Here is a 24,474-nt window from a genome sequence, read left to right on the forward strand (position 1 = left end):
TATATCATAAACTAGAAGTCAACAGGAGAAAGGTGGTTTAATTTAGAGAGAGAATATACACAGAGATAAGAAAAAATGGGAAATGCCTTAACAAAATGTAATGAAGATGAAGACTGGAAGAGAAAGGCCCATGACTAAAGAATCCCAAACACATCTGCCTAGAGGGGAGAGAGAGATTGTCGAGAGATTGTCACACTCCCATCTCTTGGGCTAAAGAGTCCTATGCACCACTTCAATGGTTATCTGTAATTAAATTAGTTAAGAGATTAAAAGAGGTGCAATACTGCTTTTCAAAATAGCAGAGTCCACTTTTCCAGGCTGTGGCCACATACAGGGTACAAAAGTACTGGTTCCCTGAAAGAACTTGCTAGGTATTAGATCCTTTTTTATTTTGTTATTCTGATTAGAACAATAGAATATGTTGTAACATTAGCAAAATGTATTACTTCTACAGTGAGTTCTGTTAAGTGGAAAAATAATGGATACATACCACCAAAATTATAAAAAATAAAATCACACATTGTAATAAAAATAGCAAAATGCATATATAGTACTATACATAATACAGTATTTACATATGGTACCTGGCACCTACTAACTATTTACAAATATTATCTCATCTGATCCTCACAACTCTGGGAAGCAAGAACATATCCCCATTTCACTAAGGAAACTGAGGCAAACAGAAGTTAAGTGGCCTGCCCAAGATCATAGACATAATAAGTGTCTGAGGTCAGAACTGAACTCCGGTCTTCCTAACTACAGTCCAGGCACTCTACCCATTGTGCCACCAACTGCCTAGTTAATGCATTATACAAGCATACTCAGAAACTAGAGGCATTTAGTATGGACCACAGCTGAGCTTCCCAATAGTTAGGGAAGAGTGGTACTAGAGGACCCCTGAGAAGCCTGATGTTAGGGAGGCAGGCACCAGGCCAGGCCACACAGAGTAGTGTGGACCAAGAAAAAAAATCTATTAGAAAGTTGATGAACATGTTTTTGGGAGAACAAAACTAATGACCACAAACATACAGGTAATAAAATGAAATCTTCAGTAAAATGTATTCTCCATATAACCATTTCTTTCTGACCATTAAAAAAAAAACCTTTTCAACTAGACCTGTGATGTCATTCACCTGCACTGCAATTTAAAAGTCTTACAACACTGCCCAAGGTACCCACACATTAAGGCAGTAAGCCAGGGGCACACAGTAAGTATGTATCAGGGACAAGATTCGGATCCAGGTCTTCCAGACTCTCAGGCCAGCTCTCTCTATCTCTATCGTGACAATGATCAAAGCTGGACTAATGATGCGCCATCCTAAGATAATTCAGTTAGGCAGTTTAGACTTACTGTGCTTGGTCATGGAAAGAAAAACTAAGACCAAACAAGGGTGGCCTGGATCCCTTTCTTGATTCCCCACAGCATTCTCTCCCTCTGCAAATGACTTTGCATTTAGTAGCTTGTGCACATGGAATTCCCTCCCAATAGAACAGCTGATCCTGGAGGGAAGGGTCTGTTTCCAACAAGAGTAAGCATTTATTGAGCACTTGCTACGTGATAAACACTGAAGATACAAAAACAAAGGTGAAACCGCTCCTCCCCTCAAGGAGCTTACTTCCTACACTTCGTAAAGAGCTGGTGACTTAAATATAAGTAAGAAAATAACTTCTGATTAGAGCTGTCCCAAAAATGGAATGGGCAGTCCCAAGACAGTTCCCTATCAATGCAATTCTTTAAGCAGAGGCTGGAAGACTTGGAACTATCAAAATTTTCTTCACTGAATGAACGAACGAATGAATGAATAAAAGACATTTATAAGTCATGCTGTGCTAAACTAACAATAATGTAAAAAGAATTCAAGCTTCAGTGAGGGGCTAAGCTAAATGACTGAGATCTCTTCCAACTCTAAGAATCCAGAATTTTGTGAATTCAGAACATTTTTAGAACCAATTTTCCCTGGAAGTCTCTTACTCTAGGTTCCTTTAAGAGAACTGCTTTTGTCCAACAGCCCCCTGAAAAGGTGAGGCTGGCTATCGAGGTAAGCTCCTCACCACAGCCTTCTCCTCACCTCTCCTACCCAAACAGAAGAAAAAAACATGGATCCTTGATATGCACAGTGTTTTAAAAAAAAAAAAGCCTTTGAGATTTTCACTGAGAAAATGCTATTAGACTGAACAGTTCTGAGAATGAACACTCTTCCCACTATCCATCACTGAAAGGTGAAGAAAGGATAATTATACTAAGCAAAATCACTGGCAAAGGTCATAGTATTTGCTGCTCTGGCTCTGATTTTACATTTTAACACATTTTCTTACCTTCACATTGGGAGTGTAAAGATTTCTCAAGGACGCAAGAGCAGCTGACAGTCCATCAGTGCTATACCCAATCCACAGGGCTTGAAGGTGGCTTGAAGAAATTCCAGTTTTTTTACTGAGACCCTGTGAATTAATTGAAGACATAAATTTTTTCCAAAGTCTCCTCTCATTATCACAAGGGGCATAAAAAGAAAAAATCTAAAAAACTGTACAGCACTTGAGGGAAAAGAAGGGGAACAAAAGAGAAACAATTTCCATAACTATGGCCAGGCTTCTGAGTATTATAGGAGTCCCACCACCTAGACCCCCTCCACCAATCTCGGACTTGCCTTAAAAATATGTGCCTTAAGAATGTGATGCCCAAGTTCCATGGTTTGTTGGCGATTCAACTTTCCCTCCTGTCTGGAGAACATAAATGCCAAGAGAGCGTGTCCATTCCTAGGGAATTGGTGAGAGAGAGAAGAGAAAACATAAAAATCTTCCAGTAAACGTTCCTTTCTTAAAGTATCTGAAATGCCTTAAGTAAGGAGCAGCACTATGTGAAGAGAAAAGTTTATTAAATGGTTGGCTTGTTACTTAGTCAAAATAAGAGAGATGATGCAAATTTTTTTTTTATCTTCAAAGTCATTTTAAGAGTTTCCAAACTACTTCTAGGATCTGGAAGTGCTTAGAGAAAACACCTTACTGAATGCCAATATAATATGCAGAATAGCACCTGACCTCAACATTTCTGTCTTATCAGGAAGAATAGGAGACTGGAGTGAACATGAAAACCTTGGTCATTCTAAGAGCAAAGACTTATTATTTCTACAGGTAAGCTTAATGCTTCTGCATACTTTAATCTGTCTGTATTACCAGTCATCTATCTCAAACTGAACATCACAAAGTTATTGCCTTAATTATTATTAAATTGTTAATCCTTCAACATCTATTATTTTTCTAGAAAAAGCAGGAAATAGTAGAATAAAGAATAAATATTTACTACCTAAAGAAAATATTTTTAAGATGTCTTTTTAAGGCTGTTAATTTGGATGATAAAATACTCATAATTTCCAAGTCACATTTTTTAAAAACCACTTTGAGTAGTTATATTAAGAAAAGTTTAAGTAAAGGTAAATTACTTTAAGTTAAACATCTGCTTCACATTACCCCTGTTTTGTGGGTGGATGATGACCATTTTACAGATAGGGAAAGTGAGCCACAGGGTAACTAAGAGATCTAGACTTAAGAGGACAGAAATTTGGCTTTTCCCACTTTGGAGTTTCACATTTCTTTCCCCTCTGAATGGCTGCCTTTAAAAACACACACACACATTCTCAGGTAAGTGGGGAAAAAAAGAAATCAGTTTCTGATTCTGAGAAACAAGAGGCAGTATGTTCATTCACCAACTTTAAGACTATATAGCAAATAAATACTCAAGTTACCATGTCTGCTACCGATTTATTCCATGAACCCCCAGTGCAACTTTATCCAAGCAAGTACAAGATGATTTTAATGCCCCTTACCTTTTTCAATTCCCAGAAATTAAATTTTATAGGCACAGAAGGCATAATTAGAGTGACTCTACAGTGGAGGGTAGATGCATTAGAAAAATCAGTGCCAAAGTGGGAACTGAGTCATGAAAATCCACCAATAATTTCTAAACATCAATATTAGTCAACCTCTCCCACCCCAAATAAATATTAATCAGAAATAGTACCAAGCAGTAAAACTGATGTACAAGCATAATGGTAATGAAATGCCAAGGTGATGAGGAACGGCAAGGAAGGAGCAGTATAATATAATTGGCTTCTGAATAAATAAAAAAAAAAAAAAGGAAAACATACCAAGTTAAAGGTCATTTCATTCAAAGGTGTATCACATGTTGCTTGACAGCCTATGTAATAGAAGGTACCTTACCATACTTCAAAGGCTGATACTTTCACTAATGTGATATACATTCGGCACCTACAGATGGCTAATATTTTCTTGTTCATGATTCAATCAATGAATAAACATTTATTAATAAACATTTATTTATTATTTTCTTGTTAATGATTCAATCAATGAATAAACATTTATTAAGTACCTAGTATGCGATAGGCCTTGTGCTAAGTGCAAGGGACACAAAGAAAGGTAAAAGACTGTCCTTACGCACCAGGAGCCCAAAAATATAATAAAAGAGACAACGTGCAAAGCTAGGAAGCTCCATGTTCCATGGATATACAGTCTATGGCCAGATCTACCTCTGAAGCCCTCTCATTTTAGTAGAACCAGCCTGTACTTGTATAATTCAGGCAGAGTTTGGGAAGCCTGAGTTACTTCCACACCAAGACAGGTCATCAGAGTAGGACATCAAAAGAGATAACTTTCCTAGAAATCAGGATTCTTAGGAAATACAGTGAACTTCTTGTGAAAGGTTAGCAGGTGAGGAAGAAAGAAGGGGGCAAAGAAAAATGACTTAATCCAGTCTCTTTCATCCAAAGAGGACAATGAATTAGTCCAGCAAAAAGTAAAGTTAGGGTACTCCTACTTGCATTGCTTTCATCTACCTACTTTAAGTCACTTTTGTGAATCTCTCCATTATTTTCCTACCTGGCTCATGAACTTTTCTACCCTACCCCCTACCACCCTCTAGCATTTAAATATGTATGTTGATGATCCCTTGAAGCTCTAAATTCCTCAAACTCCTCAATACCAACTTCTCCATCTCCACTACACATTACTCATAAATGAGTTATCATCATTTCCTTGGGTTGCACCATTTTCAAAATAAAGAACTTTATAGTCTGGGAATGAAATCTCCTATCCTTTTACCTTCTCCTATTCCTACAGAAACTGCTCTTCATCTTTTTGTCATTTGACTGTTCTTCAAATTCCCTAATTTAACATTAATTATTTCCATACACAATTTCCAGATACAATTAATTATTTCCATACACAATCTTCATCTGATGGTCAGCTATTTGACTGTTACACAAGTTAGTATCCTGCAAAATCCCCTTGCCCCACTGAACTTCCCCATTCCCAACTTGGGAATCCTTATCCCTCAGTAACTCTTTGATTTTTCTACTCCTGCTCCAGAGCTGCTGAATCTCTTGGAGAAAAGCCATGTGATTAAGTATGTATGATTCACTATATATCCATATTATAAAACTTCAGCTGGGCCACTGCTGCTGCTTATCAAATAAAATTCAAACGTCCTTGTCTACCATTCACGGATCTCCACAATCTGATATCATCCTCCCTTTTCTAGCTGTTATCTCATATTACTATGACTGTTACATTCTTTGCTTCAACCAAACTATATTACACTCTGATCTCCACGTTACGCCCGTCCCCAAGCCTCTCTTTCCCTATATCTCCATGTCTTTGCTCATACTGTTCTCTAAACCTGGTATATTTCTTTTCCTCATGTGCCAGTGACACTCCTATCTATCCTTTACAGAATGACTCCAAAACCTGCTTCATAGCGAAGCTGACCTGGCTCTCTCCTTTCTTCTCCTGCCATCAGTAATGTGCTTCTTCCTGAATCAGCACTTTGTTCTACAGTTCTCTAATTTACTTATCAAGTACTCTTGAATATAACAGGTCATATAACCCTACATTTAGAGCCAAAAGGGACCTCAGAAATCACTTAATCCAATGACAGATGAGGAAATCAAGACCTACAGAGGTTAAGTGACTTGCCCAACTCACAAAGGTAGTAAGTGACTGAGTCAGGATTTGAACTCTGTACCTCTGGCTCTAAATCTAGTGTTCTTTCCATTGAAAGAATACTGGCTCTTCCTCTAGACTGTTAGCACTTTAAGATTTTTAAGGGCAGATACAATGACATCTACATTTTTAACCTCTCCCATTATCTAGCATAGTAATGGTCTGTACATAATAGGTACCTAGTAAATATTCATTGAATGAATATGAATAAAGTTGCTGGGAGAAATAATTTTTCATTTGCCTCTTACCCAGCTTGCCCTAAAAACAAATAAACAACCCACTAAATAAATACGCCACATGGTACCACTGAATTATTCATTCTGTGTTGTTTTCTCGTATGTGTTAAAAGCCTATTCCCCAAATTAGGGCAAGGAACCGTGAATAGGCAAAAGGAATTCTGAATTTACCTTGGCTCACACAAGAAGTCAGTGTTTTCACCATCAGCTCTCCAAACAAGCCATTCTCTGAAGGAGGGATGGCAAAACATGCGTGTTTTGTCTCTCCTCTTTATCAGGAAGCACGAAAGGGATTCCATTCTTTGGTGAAAGTCGTCCCACTCCTGTTCGCCTTGTATGTGACCAGCATTGATAGCCTGAAAAATCTGTTCATCCGTCATGGGGTGAAGGGAAGCAAGAGCCACATTCAAAATGGGAAGCGCTCTTTCAAAGGCAGAGTTGGTCATGAACTTCATGTTACACTGCAGCAAATAGAGTTCTGACAGAGACACGGGAACAACTTTGTAGCTTGCACTTTTAATCACTAAATGTCCTCTTTGGAAGAGATCCAATGTCAGCTTCAAATACAGATAAGATCCCAAGCTCCTCATAACAAGATGGTTGCTCACTTTCCCAATGATGACAGCATCCGCTTTCCCATTTAGAGAAATGTTGTTGACAATCTCTTGGCTACTGTTGATCCTATACTGGACGTAGGCATTCAGATCATTGTGGATCTCTTTGTTTTCAGGGAAATCATCTAGCGAAATTCTGAAAAATGGCAATGCACTTATGATTTCCTAAAGGGGAAAAGAAATCATACACACACAGTGTCATTCCATGGAAGTGGAAGTAGCATTTTAAACCAGATTCATTGCTTTTCTTTCAAGAAAGATTATCCTGGATTACAGGGATTCAAGGTTTTGTAATAAAACATGTAATGGCATCAAGTGAAGATGAAAAACTTATTGAAAAGAAATCCTGCTGAAAGATTTAATTGAAAAAGCCCTTCCCAAAGCTCTTATCTGAGAAATTCAAACAAAACAAACCCTACACACAGACACAGACACACACACAGCTTGCCAGCACTGACCAAAGACACAATGAGAGCTATTTAAATAACCTAAAACAAAGAAGAAAATAGACCCCTTTACAAAGCAATGCAAATGGAATCATAAGACCATAGAGTTGCAGATGGAAGAGCCCTTTCTAGTCTAGCCATTTAAAGATGAGGTAACTGAGGGAAATAAAAGTGAAGTGACTTGCCAAAAGTGAAACACATAATAAGGGAAGACTCAGGATCTGAACCAATATCCTCTGTTTCCAAATCCGACGCTTTTCTTTTCTTTCTGTTTTGAAACTTTAAAGATTAGAACCAATTGCGCTTATTTGTTTGTTCATTTATTTGTTTTGGAGCCTGTCCCTGGTTCTTTTCCTTTCCATAAATATTAGACACATGAATTTGATATAAAGGCCAAAAGGTTGTATTTGGTTTGAGACAAAGGTAAGATAAAATGTTAGCACACCATCCAATAGTACACAGAAGCAAAGGGGATTTAACTTCAGACACGGGTCACGATAACCTAGAAAGTATAAATAAATGAAATCAAGTCAAAAATGCCACACCTGATTCAACAGCATTAGTAACTTTCTTAAGTTAGCAACAGATAATAAAATGGTGGCAAGAAATTATTTCTAGATTGAATCTGTACTTTTTAATCTCTTTTCCTTAAACCTGGGGAATTGGTAGTGCTAGTTTTCACTGAAAAACACCTTGGGGAATGAAGAGCTGGGGTCTCACAAGGAGCTAAAATAATATATGGAGAAAATTCTTCGTCCTCTTCATTGTCGTATTTGTATACAAACCCAATGCTTTTCCAATCTATGCTTCCCCTGGTGCAACTAGTTCCTTAAGAATGGCAATCAGATTCATAGCACTTATTTTATGCCTTCATAAATATAGGTGAAATGACCATTCTCACTACTGTATAAGATAAAAAAAAATTCCAATGAGGCTATGTGGCTGTCATATTATCATAACCTATTTCACTGTATTTCGTATGCTTGATGTTTTTAAAAAAAATAACTACCTGCTATGTCAACAACTGAACTTGTTTCCATTTTCTCTTAAAGAAAAAAACCTTAATTTAATCCCATTTTTGGTTAATACAGCAAACATAAACCGAGAATTTTTTTTAATTAAAGTTTAGTATCTAAAAGAGACAGAAAAGTAAAAACATCCAATGTCTGTAACAAGGCTCCAGAAGGCTGCCCTGAAGTCCTACAAGGCTGCCTCATCATGGGGCGTGATGCAGGGCTCCTGAAAGCCCCAAGCTCTAGAGGGCACTATTGATTTGGAAAGGCTTCAAGTACAAGCCCAGTGACAAAATGCACAATTGCTGTGCAAAGACCAATCTAGCCAAATATAGGGAAGCCTAATACCAGCTCAGAACCAACAGGTGGTATTATTTTCAGCCATGGTACATTATAAACACCACATAATAAGGCAAAGAGGGTTCAGGGTAGAAAAGACACCCACTCTGATGAAATCAGGTCTCCTCAAGTACTGAAATTATGTAAAGATCCTTAAAAAAGAGACACATGGACATAGTCAATATGTAGAACAAGATTTTAGTAACCAAAAGTAATGAACTTTTTTTTCATTCCTACTTACCTGGCTAATTGTCAAATCATATCTCAATTCTCATAACTAAAATATAACCTCCTTAAGAAGAGACATTAAAAATGTTTCTCTCTTTTAAACCCATCCCCCAAATAAAAATTCTCATAAACAGCTACTCCTGGGAAAAAATTTTAAATCTATTAGCATATATGTCAAGCAGCCATCTAAAACAATTATGCTTTGGAAAACCTGGATTAGTTTCGGCTCATAAACTTAAATTATGGTAAACCAGGCCTAGACACTTCACTTTCAGAAGCACAGGTAGAATTCAATGCTAATAGGAAAGTTACCTGACATCTTGATGAATATACCTTGGAAAATAAGGTCATATTCTGTGCCAGTTTGGAACTCTCTGTACTAATTTTTCACAGTCTTAATACAGTTTCTGATTAAATACTCAAATGATTTATAAGCATTTTTGGTGTTCATATTAATCACTGTAAAATTTTGGGAGGAGGTACTGGGTGAAAGAGTTGAGATTTTTATATTACCTGAAAACTTGCTCTTACAGTTACAATCAACTTCAGCCAGGCAGGAAATTTAGAAATAATTTTGGTAATAAATGAAGAAAGTGTGTCTCCATAATCGGGTTTATGAAACTCAGCTTCATTTAGGCCATCTATCAAAATAATATATTCTTCCTCTGGAATTTTCTGCTCTAAAGAATAAAAAAAAATTTTTTTTAAATCAAGAAATTACACATTTCTTTAAGGTGACAACACACTGTATGTCTATGCGCGGTTTTTTTTTAAGTGTTAACAAAAGTGTTATGTTTACATATGGCAGCAGAAATGGTTTTCAACGAAGCATATTTTCTATTAAATTTATAATTAAAACAGGAACACTAAGCCAAGAGGCAGCCCAACAGACAGCATGATTTTAGAAATATTATCTAGCATTACATATATTGGTAGAGAAGCACTCACATATGGATATAACTAATTCCTTGATCATTTATAGTAACGAGGATAAAATACATCATAGATGATTGAAATCTCTACTGAATTTCTGTGCCAACTTAAGCTATTATTTTTAACCTGCAAATTTTTCATCAGAATAACTTCAGGAGGAAAAACTCCTAAATCTGCATTAGGATACTCCCTCTGCTCCTAAGATTCCTCAGGGAGAAGAAGTAATAAGCAAGTGAAGAGCTCCAACAGGAAAAGTGAGGTGATACACAAAGAACAAGTCAGGAGTGACTGTACCTTCAAACTCAGTTGAACAGGTAAATGGAGAAGCATCCTCACAATTCCATTCAAATGGGACTAAATTAGGACTAACCGTAATAGCAAACAGGAAGTAAAGTCACTCATGACCTTTGCAGCCCTAAGGTGGCACCCACATGTATTATGGACTTTAAATGGTCAGTGGAGTTGGTTTCCCATTAGTAGTGATAGATGAGCACTGTTCCAGCCCCTTCACCTCACCTGGGGGACCATGATCTCTGCCCTCTTTCTAGAACTGATCATTCCTGTGCCTGTCTAAACATACAATGAGAAAGTTTCCAAGGAACATCCTTGATCTACCATTTCTGAGGTTGGCAAGTGGTTCCAGGACTCCTCTGGTGAAAGCTGCCACTGGGTCCTGAACACATGACCTAAGGCTCAGCATGCTCTGTAGCTGGGGCTCCTTTATCAGCAGGTCTCTGTAGGCTGCCAACGGATGCGCCCGGCACAGCAAAGCAGCGATGCTGTGCACAAACTCGGGGACCAAGCATGTGTACGTGTTGTCAGCTTGGCAGTAGTGATAGGCCACAACCTAAACAGAAAACAAGCACACACCATCAGGGGACAGCTTCTCAGGCTAAAGTAAACAGGAATGCACATTTATTTTTGTTTCCCCCTAGATGAAATAAAAAGGGCATGCGTTCGATTTCCATCACAGGTCCATCTCTGAGAAGGAGAAAAGTGATGCTATGCTATTGGATCTGCAAGATGTCAAAAAAGTTTAGCACCAATAATCACAAAGTATCAGATGTCAGAGCAGGGGTCATAATGATTTAGTTCATCTCCCCTCAAGGTCACACAGCAAGCAAGTGGTAGAACTGGGATTGGAACTCAGGTCTTCTGCTTCCCAGGCCAGTGGTATTTCTAGCCAGTCAGTTGCTGCAGTGGCAGGAAGGCATTCACAAAAGCCAAAACTTGGCCTGACTGAAGGCAATTCCTGGTTCACAGGAAATTCCAAGTACAGCCCAACATTCCTGAGGACAGAAATGCAATTAGCATTGCCTTCGCAATCCCTTAGGGCTGGTCTGTTACTGCTCTCAAAAAGCAAGTTAGGAAATGAGTAGCCAATAAGAACATGGTCCACGCAGTAATGTCTCTACTTTCGTCTAAAAGAAGAAAGGGTGACTAATTTCAAGTCTTCCACGTACACAGACTCGCACGGCACAACTGACTGATAGTGCAGAGAAATTAAAACCACTAGCCTGTGTGGGGAATGAATGACAACGAAGCTTTAAAGGAGGAATCTTGAAGCAGCTCAAATTGTACATCTAAGGCTTTTTATCTGTAAGACCTCAAGTTAACTTCCCTGGGCCTGGGTATCCTCTTCTGTTAAATGAAGGGGCTGGATAAGACAAGATCCCTTTCAACTCTAGACCTATGATCCAATGAAATTCTAGGTACAGATACAGGTAGGAGAATGGCACTGTACCTGATCATAAGGCAAGGAGTGTTACCTTTGTCATAATGAACTTTCAATGACAGCAAGACACCTAATTGGAAACGTTCCAAGGACAGTGGGAGAGCTAGTTGCATACCTGAGAAGAGGTCACTAAATCATCCCACTTTAGTCCTTTGAAACTGATGACCCTTCCAACTCTGACCACCAAAGCCTAGTGAAGGAGCTCTTTTTCACCCTTTTTCAACTTTTGGGATCATGAAAAAGGTGACAGAGTGAGGGTAAGACAAGCAGGGAGAAGGGTATTTTGAGTAAAGATCTTCCCAGTTACAGAATTTATTCCACTCTATTAAAAACCTTGACTACCCTGAAATATTTGCATTTTCCCCCATCACATTTGGGGTTAAATCAAACGAGGTACATGGTAACACATACTTTGTAAACCTTAAAGAACTATATAAAAACTAGCTATTGTTAATTCAATTGATAATAGGCTCACTGCAATTAAAAAACATGAAATAAGCTTAAAAATGGGTACAGACATTTGAGACCCTTCCCAAAGGGAATGACAGAAGAAACTGTATGCTTTTTAGTACTTCATATTTTTCAAAGGTGCTTTTATTTCTTTATTATTTTTTTCTAGCTCTGTAAAATATTTTTCAGTAGTTTGACTGGTATGGCACTGAATAAGTAAATTCATTTAGGTAGAATTATCATTTTTATTATATTAGCTCAGCCAACTCACGAGCAATTGATATTTTTCCAATTGTTTTGATCTGACTTTATTTGTGTGTAAAGCGTTTTGTAATTGTGTTCATATAGTTCCTGGGTTAGTCTTGGCTGGTAGACTCTCAAATATTTTTTATCGTCTATGGTTATTTTAAACAAAATTTCTCTATCTCTTGCTGCTGGGCTTTGTTAGCAATATATAGAAATGCTGATGATTTATGTGGGTTTATTTTATATCCTGCAACTTTACTAAAGTTGTTAATTACCTCAGGTAGTTTTTTTAGTTGATTCTCTAGGATTCTCTACATATACTATCATATCATGTGCAAAGAGTGAGAGTTTTCTTTGCTCATTGCCTATTCTAATTCCTTCAATTTCTGGCTTTTTTTCCTCTTATTGCTAAAGCTAATGTTTCCAGTACAATACTGAAAAACAGTGGTAATAATGGACATCCTTGTTTCACCCCCGATCTTATTGGAAATGCTTCTAGCTTGTCCCCATTACTTATAATGCTTGCTGATGATTTTAGATAGATGCTACTTACCATTTTAAGGAAGACTCCATTTATTCCTATGCTCTCTAGTGGTTTTAATAGGAATGGGTGCTCTATTTTGTCAAAAGCTTTTTCTGCACCTATTGATATAATCATATGATTTCTGTTAATTTTATTATTGATATGGTCATTTATGTTGATGGTTTTCCTAATATTGAACCAGCCCTTGGGGCTGGTCATAGTGTATTATCCTTCGGATAAAATGCTGTAATCTCTTTGCCAATATTTTATTTAAAATTTTGCATCAATATCCATTATGGAAATTGATCTATAATTTTCTTTCTGTTTGGCTGTTCCTGGTTTGGGTATCAGCACCATATCTGTGTCATAAAAGGAATTTGGTAAGACTTCTTCTTCACCTGTTTTTCCAAATAGTTTATACAGCATTGGAATTAACTGTTCTTTAAATGTTTGGTAGAATTCACTTGTAAATCCATCTGGCCCTGGAGATTTTTCTTAGGGAGTTCACTGATGGCTTGTTCAATTTCTTTTTCTAAGATAGGGTTAAGTATTTTATTTCTTCTTCTGTTAATCTGGGCAATTTACATTTTTGTAAATATATTCATCCATTTCACTTAGATTATCAGATCAACTGGCATACAGTTTGGGGTGCTTTTATTTCACTTGGCCCTAACAACCTCATGTGGTAGGCAGGGTACGTATTACTTACTATCTCTATTATCAAGGTAAAAGAAATCAGGTGACAGAGATGATAAGTGACATTTTCAGGGTTAATACAGTTAGAGACAGAAACAGGTTTCATCTCAGGTCTCTGGATTCTAAGCCTAGTACTCCTGACAGTAGAGGAAGACATACTGTACCTAACTATGAGTTTGAGATCCTCTTTTCAAGGGTAATTTATAATCATTCCTATTGTACTGTTTTCCAACAAATCTGTCATCAACACACACAGCAGCACCAAGTTCTATCTTCAGTGGAAAAAAGACAAGCAGTAAAACACACATCTCTCTGTGGTGCACTTGGTAGCCAAGGCAGCCTGTGCTGGGGGCAGCCTCTCCTCTTTCAATCTGACAACTGTGTTCCTGCACGAACCCACGGACTTCACGGTCAGAAGCAGCAGAACCTTCAGTTGTAGAGGAGACAGGCCATAGGCTGCACAGTTGAGATAATGGTAGTCGGGGGCAAGTGGACAGGACCACCACCCTCTACGGGCTTCTTCTCCATCTCTGCACCACCTCTGAGGACGCATAACTTCATCACCTCATGCCACTAAAGTCACTAAGAAAAATCCAAGCAATTAGCAGAAAGCAAGAGCAGGAGCAAGAACTGGGGATAAAAAGGCAACCTCGTACCAGTGACAGATGTTAAAACGGAAGAAAAATGTCACAAAAAAACCATAATGACCATAACTTTAGAAAGGAAAAGTCAGCCAAGTCTCCTTTAAACATCCTGACAAACATCCGATAGAAAGTTACTGAGAGCCAAGGTCTTCAGGGAATGAAGCCCTGGTCAGAAGAATTCTCAGTCAAGTAAAAGTTCTGAAATATTTGGCTCTCAGAAGCATATACCCTTTAAACTTTTTTTAAAGTTCAGTTTAAATATAAAATTAAGCTCACAAAAAAGGCATATTAGTGACTCTCATTAGCAACTTCTACTCCCCTTTTAGACCCTTAATCCGACATCCAATCAATACAGGTAAATGTCTACTGACCTACCTCATAGAGTTGTTGGAAGGACCAAATGTGAAGGGCTTTGCAAACCTTAAATGTCAGCTATTATTATCAAAATCATCAGACATTTGTTGCTGTCAACACATTTCATTATATTTCTTAATTACAACTTTACTGAAACTTAGCTTTTCTGAACAAGTTTTTTAAAAAAAATGTTTCTTCTTCCAGACTATTTGGAAAACACGAAACTCATCCTAATGATGATGGTGATAATGATGGCAACAGAAACTTACATGGCACATTCGAGTTTACAAAACATTTTCCCCACAACAACCCAGGGAGGCTTGGTGGTGTAAGTAAAAGAATTCTCATTTTATAAATTAAAAACTGGAGCTCAGAGAAATTACTCACTGGATGTCACGAACTAGAGGTGGAAATAAATGTGGCTTTCTAACACTCAATCTTTTGCTTGGCTCACAAGCTTATTTAGCTTTCAGTCTCAAATCTAGCCGGTCAAACACAAAAGCCCATTACCTTAGAGGCAAGGTATCTCAAGGCACCATCTACCGGTCTCTGATGCTCAGGAGTACCAGGACAACTTGGGGCTTTCACAGCATTGGAAGCACCTGTGGAGGCACTGGGTGAGAACAATGGGGTGAAAGGAAGATCCTGGCAGGGATCAGAACCTGTGGAAGAACAAATAAAACCAGGATCCCATTAAAAATATTTCCCAGTATCTACGTCAACAACATTAACAGGAAAACTAGTTCTTTTCAATCAGATAATTTACTCCTTGATTAATTCTTACTATTTCCCTAAGAAATGGATACTTTTTTCCATCATATTTTAAATATAATGAGCTTACTATGTTTAAGAAGTAACGGGTATTAAAAAAAATTACGTTCTTCCTAATCACTAAAGCTTTTAAGATGCTAAGAATGTCACATCCTAAATTAGGACGTATATATGGGCGTGCATTTAAGCAGTTTATCCAGGTTCCAATTCAATCCTCATGATCTTGATGAATATATAAGGGACCTTCAACACATATGACAAGGGGATCTGAGAACCTTAAGAACCCCTGCACTGGATTGGTCTATTGAACTGGGAAACCCTAAACCTTTGGATTTAATGAACAATGATGATCCAGGCCTCCCAAACACCTCACTCCCCAAGGGCTCTCCATACTGGCTCTCTCCACAATTCCATGTCCTTCCCACTTTAACATAGCAGCTGTTCCTGCAGCAAAAGGGAGATGCCTCCATCCCAGCAGTACTGGAAGGAGCCTATGTTCAGAGAGTGGGGCAGCGGCCACGGTAGCACCCATCCCCTTGTACTCCTCCTTCCCTGGTCCAGCAAAACAGCAGCTCTGGGAAAGGAGCCAAGAAAGAAATGGAGGGCAGGGGGGGTGGGATGTCACACAAAGAGGACAGACTTCCTCCCCCCGTGTTCCATCCAAGCATTTGATGTAATAAATAGTGTTAAACCAGAGCTTTCCTGTATGATCAAAAACTTCAATTAAATTTTTTTGTTTTAATGTAGCAGCTGGAACAACTTGAGAAACATTGATAATTTATGTTTACCACAACAGCAATATCCTGAATTTCATTTCATATTAATAACATAACAAACTAGGCAACTAATTAAAGATGAGCATACTTTTAGACGATGAACTGGGACTGTTTGAAGCAATCTGTCTCATGCGGCTCCCATGGCAGCTAAGTGCCACCAACTTAGAAATAATTGCAGTCTTCCCAAATCCCACATTTCCAACAACGACTGCTCCCCTATTTTCTGCCAACTCTGTATTCTTCAAGTTTTCTTCTATCAGTTGAAAGAGCCAATCTCTTCCAACGAACACAGAGTCTGTTGTTATGCTTGGCACTTCAAACAACAATGGCTTCAACAAAATGTCTTGTGGCTTGTAAGGGACAAACCGTGCTAGAAGAAAGAACAGTATAATTAGAGGAAAGTCCGTGGTTTAAAATTCTATTAACAGTATCATTTCAAAGATCATCCTTTTGAATATAGCATTAAAGTTCGAGTATCTGCTCAGGATAAGATGAAATAATTCAAAAGAGATACTTGGTCCTTACATTTAAATGATTTAGACCTAGGAAAATTTCACAAGTTAACTACAACCTAATAACTTCAGTTCACGAATACTACATTTATTTGGCTCTTTTTTGGAGGGTAGGAGGGAATGATAAGAGGAAGACTGGTCTCCTATCTCGTCCAGGCTGGAAATGCAGTAGCCACTCAAGTCATGATCCTACTACTGACCCACACAGAAGCTTAGACCTTCGGTTTCCAACCTTCAATTAGGTCCATTAGGACTCACATATTGGCACAAGATTTGATGGATATACCAGCATCAGATTTAGCCTTATTTATTGCAGCTCACAACTCCTAATCTCAAGCAATTCACTAGCCTCAGCCTCCCCAAATAGCAAGGATTACAGGTATGCACTATAATGTCCAATTTATCTGGCAGTATCAAGGAATCAACTAATAACTGAGGGCCTGACATGTACAGTGCCACGTGTGATACACTTGCCTCTAGCCAAAACACAAAGAAGGCATTCAATTGATAGTTAATCCACCAGCAGTATCAGAAAATTAACAAAACTGAATCAGAATCACCAGGGTGAAGACATTTAAGATCTAAAACGCTTGTGAAGTGTTGAGTCACTCTGAAAATATTCAAAACAAATTTTAAACTATTTTGAAAAGAAATCTTTCTGAAATTTACTGAATGCTTCCCAATTTATACACAAAAAAATGTTAACCTTTTCTTAATGGCTCAGTGTTATCACCATAAAGATTAATCATCGCTTCCTACTATTACACGGAGATGCCCTGAAGGAGAGTTGAGGTGGCTAGATCTACCTGCCCTTACTGTCAGTTCTCTGCTCTCAATGCCTCCAACAAGATTCCCTACACTCCCTTCTAACCTTCTAGCCAAAAAAACCCAAAACAAAACAAAAACAAAAACAAACAAAAACATGATAAACTAATTAATCCAATAATATTATTTCACAAAACATTAAGTATGGTTGGAAGCCTAAGAGCGGTTCTCCACCTCTTCTGGAGAAAAAAAAAGTTGCTTGGACTTTCTGAAAAGCTACTTCTCAGGCTCCTCCAGCAATCCCTACTTACCTTTGGATCATTTTGAGCATCTCTTACAGAGCTCTTGCATACACTGGGCCCTTATTAAACATTTGTAGATTGGAAGCCTGACCACCAAAAAAGTGTTGTGTGGCTGTTTCAATAAAACAACAATAACAACAACAACAAATGACAACAACAGTCACCCAGAGGACTCTTTTAAATGAATGGGTTGAGAACTAACCCATCAACAAGGGGCATTTAAGCCTCTACCAAGTATCTGGCCCAGTGCAAAGCACTGAGGACAGCAAACACATTTTAACAATCCTTACCCTCAAGCTTACTATTCTATTGGGGCTATTAAGAGGTCAATATTTAGAATAAGGAAAATATATGTGAAGGAAAAAATGATTTTAAAAACATTGTCAAGAAAAAAAAATTCTTTAAAACCAAATTTTTTTCAAACTCAGATCTCCACAGATCTTAAATATTAGTCTATGTTTCAAATTTAAGAATACATCATTCTTATAGTCAAGATGAACTGATCTTTCCTTTCAATAGAACCAAGGTTCAACTTAAGTGATTTATAAATTTTCTGGGGCAACCCAGCAGGCTTTACTAAAGGTATTTTTTAAAGGTGTGAGGGGAATGACAATTTATCTGATGATGGTAAACAGTTCATCATCAAGGACTATTGTTATAAAAATCTTTACAAGAATCTAAGTGACTCCTTTCTAAGGAGGGATAGAACAGCCACTAGGGCTTGGACCCTCAGCAATTATATACCACAAGCTAAAAGGACTTGTTCTGTTAAGTTTGGATTCAGTCAAAGAGCCACCCTTGAGGACCTAAAGGGCCACACCTGGCCTCAAGGCCTCAGGTTCCCCACCTCTGAACTAGAGTAATATAATAACTTTAAAGATTCTTTAGCTACCTATATGTCTATTTTGGTAGAGGGAAAAATATAGCATGTGGAGTCTACAAAATTTCTAAGCTGATTTTCCTTTAGTCCTTCAAACCCAAGATTTTGAGTCACTCAGAAGGGGGGGGGTGGATGAGGGGAGACATACAACCACCCACAAGGATTAGTGATTATTATACAAATGGCTACACCATGGATAGTTTGGTTTACCCTGAAACTGCATTTAATGAGTGTCTTTTACAACCACCACGAGTAAGTAAATAGTAAGCAATGTTTTCCCCTGGGCAAAGATGGCAACGAAACTGCTTCATCTTTGTTGGCTAAAATACCTAATGCCCTATTAGGTAAAGCTATTGACATCCACAATTCCGAGTTACTGGTTGGATGTACTAAAACAAATACATCGATAGGTGGCCAAGGCAAACTCATGCAACCAAAGTAAACTCCATACATTGTGCTGGTAGAAAAAAAATTCGTAGTTGTGGGTATTTTTTTAAATCTGAAGTGATCATGTGTCACTCCCATAATTCACAGTGCATCACTGCAGAATGTTTATTTTTCAACTCCATAACAGCATGTGACACTTCAAAATCCTTCAGTTCCAATGGCCTTCCCCTACACTTGTACTAATTTAAACACATACACCCTAAGAGTTCCAATGGCCTTCCCCTACACTTTTACTAATTTAAACACATACACCCTAAGCCACATTTTAAAAAAGTTTGTTAATTAAACGCTGACAATTACACAAGTGTTCAATAAATGTGTGGAGCAAATGAGTCATGTCCATTACAAGAGAGACATTCAAGGCAAAATACCTTTAATTTCTTGCTGTGCTCGACCTCCTGCAGTATTGTGCCAAGGCAATCTGATTGAGGTTCGAAGGGGAGCATTCCTCTGTCCATCTAAGTAGCTCAAATCTTCCAACTTGGTTGAGCTTGTTGCTATATTATTGAAATTAAATGCATTCTCTTTAAAAACATGTTACAATAACATAAAAAAAAAATCTCCCCCAACCTTATATTGGGTGCAATTGAATGTGGTTAGCCAAGGTTGTTCTTAAGTGGTAAGAAAAAAGACAAAAGCTCACACTATTTTTTTTTATGACTAGCCTGGCAATTATTTATTACTCAATAAAAGTTTGACACTCAAGAAAAAAACACACAGGCAAGGCATCTAGACTTCCTGTTTACCCTAGTGAGTCTAACTGCAGTTGGTAGGAAACCCAATCTTGAAATCAGACAAGTAGCTTAAAATTTCAAGGCATCCATAATGCTAATAATCAGCCTCCTTAGTGAGAGGGGGTCCCATAGAGTCTTTTTTAAAAGTCAACATATCTGTAACACTCTAAGCTTTTACAATTCAAAAAAAAGTTTCATTTTTATTGATGCCATTTTTACATCATTGTTATTTCTCAATACCTATCCCTCCCCCTAGCTCTTCCTTTTATTTTTACAATATATTCTTATTCTGAACCTAACACCAAATAAAATGGATATTTCTACACACATAGTAAAATAGAAAAAGAGGACTGTACATAAAACTGCAGATCTCTATATTATAATACAGCTTGCTTTTCTTTTTAAGTATATAGTAAGTTCAAATTTTAGTTTTTAAAGCTCTCCTGCTTGTTTCTTTCTGAACTTCCTTCTGCTTTCTTCTCTACATCTTATAAAATCTTTAAAAAATTTTTTCTGAAAACAATATCTGTCACATTTAATATTTAATAGATCAATGAGTAAAGTAACAAGCATATGTGCTAAATACTGGGGTACCAAAATAAGGCCAAAAAAAAAAAACAAAACCAAAAGAACAAAAACAAGATCACCAATAAATACAGACCTATATGAAGAGAGACCGAATACCTGTATTCCACTCAGAGTCTGATTTAAATATACACTCATGTACATACCCAATATACCCAACACAAAGAAATGGTTAATTTTCATGGAAACTGGGAAACATACAGTAAAAGTTTTTGTTTTTAAAATCTGAGTGATTTATTTACAAATCCTATACCAGAGTGAAAGAAATAAAAATAAAATTAACATAATTGGGCTTATGGGTTTCCTCAACCACAATAAAAAGTGTTAGTGGCCTTAAACAAATGGATTTCTATCAAACTGATATAATGAGCACATGTTACTGCTATCTTCAAGGGTATATCTCACTCTGCCATGGCAAATTACTGGCTAGGCAAATTCTGACTCTAGCGAAGACGCCACAATGCCAGCATGCAGTGTGCAAGGATGAAAATCCCAAGGACGTGGGCTTCTACAGATTACTCACAATCACCAGCAGAGCTCGCTGATGAGGGGGAAACACTCTAGCCACTGACCTTGACACTACATTTTCCTTTAAAAAAAAAAAATACAGGCCATGACAGAAGGCCTCAATTACCTCATTTGCCCTTGGATGGCATCACTCCTTGTTCTCATTTCCCTGTTATCCAGGCTCACATTTCCCTTGTGTTATTCTCCATATGGTAAGCATAAATTTTCACTAATCACTTTCCCCACACCACGAGAATCCATTCTTCTGGGAGCCTGTGGTTAACCACCTCAGACTCATGAAGGCAACAGGAATTGACTTTGTCCTACTGTACATTTCTGACTTCAGTGCTCTTTTAAAAACCATAGCATTGTTCGTGGTAGGAGCTACTGAGTTGTTTGAGCAAAAAAAGAGAAAAAAAGAAAATTTAAGAGTATCCTCAAAATGCTTTATTTTAGAAACAAGAACAAAAACGTTGCCATTGTCATATGCAGAAGCTATATATTCAGAGTAATGAGAGATGAAACATAAAGAGGCAATGTGGAAAAGCAACAAGAATGCTGAATCAGGGCCTGGCTATGAATCCCAGGTCTGATATTTATTACCTGTGTGACCTTGGGCAAGTCAGTTAACTTCTCTAGGACTCAATTTCCTCATTACGTAAAAAAGAGTGAGTTGGACTAGATGGGGGTCTCTCAGATTTCTTCAGCTCTAAACTATAGGATCCTGACATCTTACAAACCCTAGCATGGTGGGAAGACCCTAACAACCACAGGGATCAGGGAGTTCTTCCTCAAAAGCTGGCTGTCTATACCCATTCTTTTTCCCTTCCCTTCTGTTTCTGAAGAAGAGGAAGCCATCCTTCTGGCCAAGACTGATCCTGACAGTACTTCTCCCACTTCTTAGAAAGCCTTTGCTGCAGTCTTTCCCTCTACAATAATTCCACTGCCCTCTGCTTTGAAACATTCAAAAGTCTTTTGACAATTTAAAAAACAAAACCTCTCTCCTTTTTTTCTGTCGAATTATTTTTTTTTAAATGGAGGCCATTCTACTAGTGACCTCCATTCCCTCATCTCTCGAGGCTCATTTTAGTCTCTAGTGATCTAGCTTCCATACCACTACTCTACAGAAAGGACTCTCAGAAGGTTGTCAGTGACCTATCAGTCACCAAACCCAGCGTCCTCTTCTAAATCCTCATCATCCATAACCCCTTTGTAGCATCTGACAGGGTGGACAATGCCTTTTGTATGGATCCTTTTCTATTCCTTTTAGTTCTTTCCTTGCTCTCCTTGTTTTCCAGCTATTCCTTCTCTTTCATCTCATCAATATGGGTATTTCCCAAGCATCTTGTCCTAAGGCTTCATACCCTTTTCCATGTGGCTTTCTAAGAAGTGGGAAGATGGGTAGATAGAGAAAGACAGATAGAGAGACAAGGCCACAAAAAGAACATTTATTAAGCATTTGCTATATGCCAGGCACTGTGCTAAGCACTGAGGATACCAATACAAGCCACCAAGAAAGTCCCTGACCTCAAGGAGCTTACGGTCTAATGGGTCAAGAAAATACATAAAGGGGTGGGAAGTGGCATCTCAGAAAAGACATCCATAGTGACACAGTGAGGAGACAGAAAGGGAAGAACCAAGAAGGCTTGAGCCAAGGAATATAAGACAAAAGTTTACCAGCCATCAGAGTCTAAGGACCAGGGGCCAAGGACATTCCGGGGGAGGCAGAAAAGAAAGGTGGCCAGAGGCAGAAGAGACGGCCTCATCTGCTCCTGCAACTATCACCTCTATGAGGATAACCCTCGAACTGGATCGTCAATGCTAAACCTGAATTTTAACTACCTATCAAATATCTCCATGTAAATGTTCTGCCAGCACCTCAAGCTGAACATTATTTAAAATGGATTTCATTACTTTCCCCTTAAAGCCGCTCCTCTTCCTGACTTCCCTATTTCTGTTAATGGCACCATCATTCTCCTACCAAGGTTACACAGACAGTAAGTTAACAGTCTTGGCAGAAGGTGTCTCCACAATAGGAGTTTTCTGACCAATGAAATATCAGGGCCTGCCCCCTTCCCCAAAAGTAGGCTACTATTATTATAAGATGGAAAAGGAGCTTTTAGATATGGTTAAGAGAACTTGTTTAGAAATTCTATATATGTATTGCTGTTTCTGTGACCTAAGCAGAGCTATGCATTAGGAATATTTCACCTCACAGTGGTACACCATGGATTGAAGTGAGGAGAGATGAGGCAGAGAAACCAGTTAGAAAGCTCTTGCAAAAACCGAGGGGACGCATGTATAACCTGTATCAGATTGCTTGCTATCTTGTGGAGGGGGGAGGGAAAGGAGGGAGGGAGAAAAATTTGGAACTCAAAATCTTATAAAAAAGGGAATGCTGAAATTTGTCTTTACATGTAATTGGAAAAAATAAAATACTATTTACATTTAAAAAACAAAAACAAAAAGAAAGAACACTGGAGGAAAAATAACAATGATAAAAACTGAGGGGAGGGAGGAGAAGGGCCCTAAACTAAGATAGTAGCTGTGTGAGGGGAGACAAAGTGATACATATGAGAGATGTTGACAAGATTCAGAAGAATTCACAAGAATTGACAAGATTCAGCATCAGACAGGATACATAAGGTGAGTGAGAATCAGGAATGACATTGTTTCAGACCAAAAAAAAGTCATCTCTGATGCAACCCCTCCCCTCACATCTAACCTGTTGCCAAGTGCCATCAACGCCATCTTCCTAATCCCCCATTTTTGCCTTTGCCACCTCCTCTCCACTTACACAATCACCACCCTAGCCCAGCTTCTCATCACCTCTTTATTCAGCTATTGTAATGAATTGTGAACCGGTCTCCTCATCTCCAGCTCTCCCTTCACCAGTTAAAGCAGGGGGCCCTGGACTGTGCTTTGGAGAGTGTAAAGATAAACCAGTGAGCAAACTCCAACTACTACAACATGCTGGTACCTCTTCTGCAACATATTTTGTTAGAAAGTAGCTTGGGGGCAACGGAGAGGTTTAAGGACTTGCCTGGGTTCATACAGGCAGCATGGGTCCAAGGCAGGACTAGAACCAAACCCTGACCCTCTCTTTCCACTACACCAGGATGCCTCTCATTTGTACGCATGCTTAAATACATATGGCATTTTGTGATTACAATGCACTTTACACATATTTCCTCATTTAATCTTCACAGTAGCCCTGTTAAGGCAGACTGAACAAGCATTTGTTATCCTGACTTAAAAGATGAGACAATTAAGGCCTTCACATGATCACCTGGCTAATAATTAGAAGAGTCAGGACGCTAACCCAGGTCTTCTGATTCTAAAATACAACATTTTCCCCCCCATATGTGTATGTGTGTGAATATGGTATAATCTACATAAGAAGCAGCTACTTTAGACCTGGAGTCAAGAAGACCTGAGTTCAAATTCAGCCTCAAACACGTACTAACTGTGTGATCCTGAGCAAGTCACTTCACCTCTGTTTGTTTCAGTTTACTCAGATGGGGATAATAACTATTTTACAAGACTGCTTTAATAATCAAATGAGATAATGTTTTTAAAACACTTAGCATAGTACCTGATACAGAGTAAGGGCTATATTCACACATACCTCCCCACCACCCTGTACATGCATACTGTGTTATATTACACATATGTATTATATAACATTTGTTCTGTATACATACACACATGTGTATATATGAT

General features: G+C 38.2%; 1 protein-coding gene across 2 annotated transcripts in view; it reads right to left on the minus strand.

Moving 5' to 3' along the window:
- LOC114045951 (protein TANC1-like) overlaps positions 1 to 24,474 on the minus strand; it is a 265,490-nt gene that overhangs the window by 48,476 nt on the left and 192,540 nt on the right. For both annotated transcript variants that reach the window (XM_027866163.1, XM_027866164.1), the window contains 8 exons: positions 19,297 to 19,422; positions 16,108 to 16,389; positions 14,983 to 15,134; positions 10,440 to 10,671; positions 9,405 to 9,571; positions 6,423 to 7,030; positions 2,649 to 2,757; positions 2,320 to 2,442 (listed from right to left, as the gene is read on the minus strand). In XM_027866163.1, the coding sequence (XP_027721964.1) occupies positions 2,320 to 2,442; positions 2,649 to 2,757; positions 6,423 to 7,030; positions 9,405 to 9,571; positions 10,440 to 10,671; positions 14,983 to 15,134; positions 16,108 to 16,389; positions 19,297 to 19,422 (1,799 nt within the window). The remainder of the gene's footprint in view (positions 1 to 2,319; positions 2,443 to 2,648; positions 2,758 to 6,422; positions 7,031 to 9,404; positions 9,572 to 10,439; positions 10,672 to 14,982; positions 15,135 to 16,107; positions 16,390 to 19,296; positions 19,423 to 24,474) is intronic.

The sequence above is a fragment of the Vombatus ursinus genome, unplaced genomic scaffold (genome assembly GCF_900497805.2).
Source record: "Vombatus ursinus unplaced genomic scaffold, bare-nosed wombat genome assembly UNPS02014779.1, whole genome shotgun sequence".
Taxonomy (NCBI): Eukaryota; Metazoa; Chordata; class Mammalia; order Diprotodontia; family Vombatidae; genus Vombatus; species Vombatus ursinus.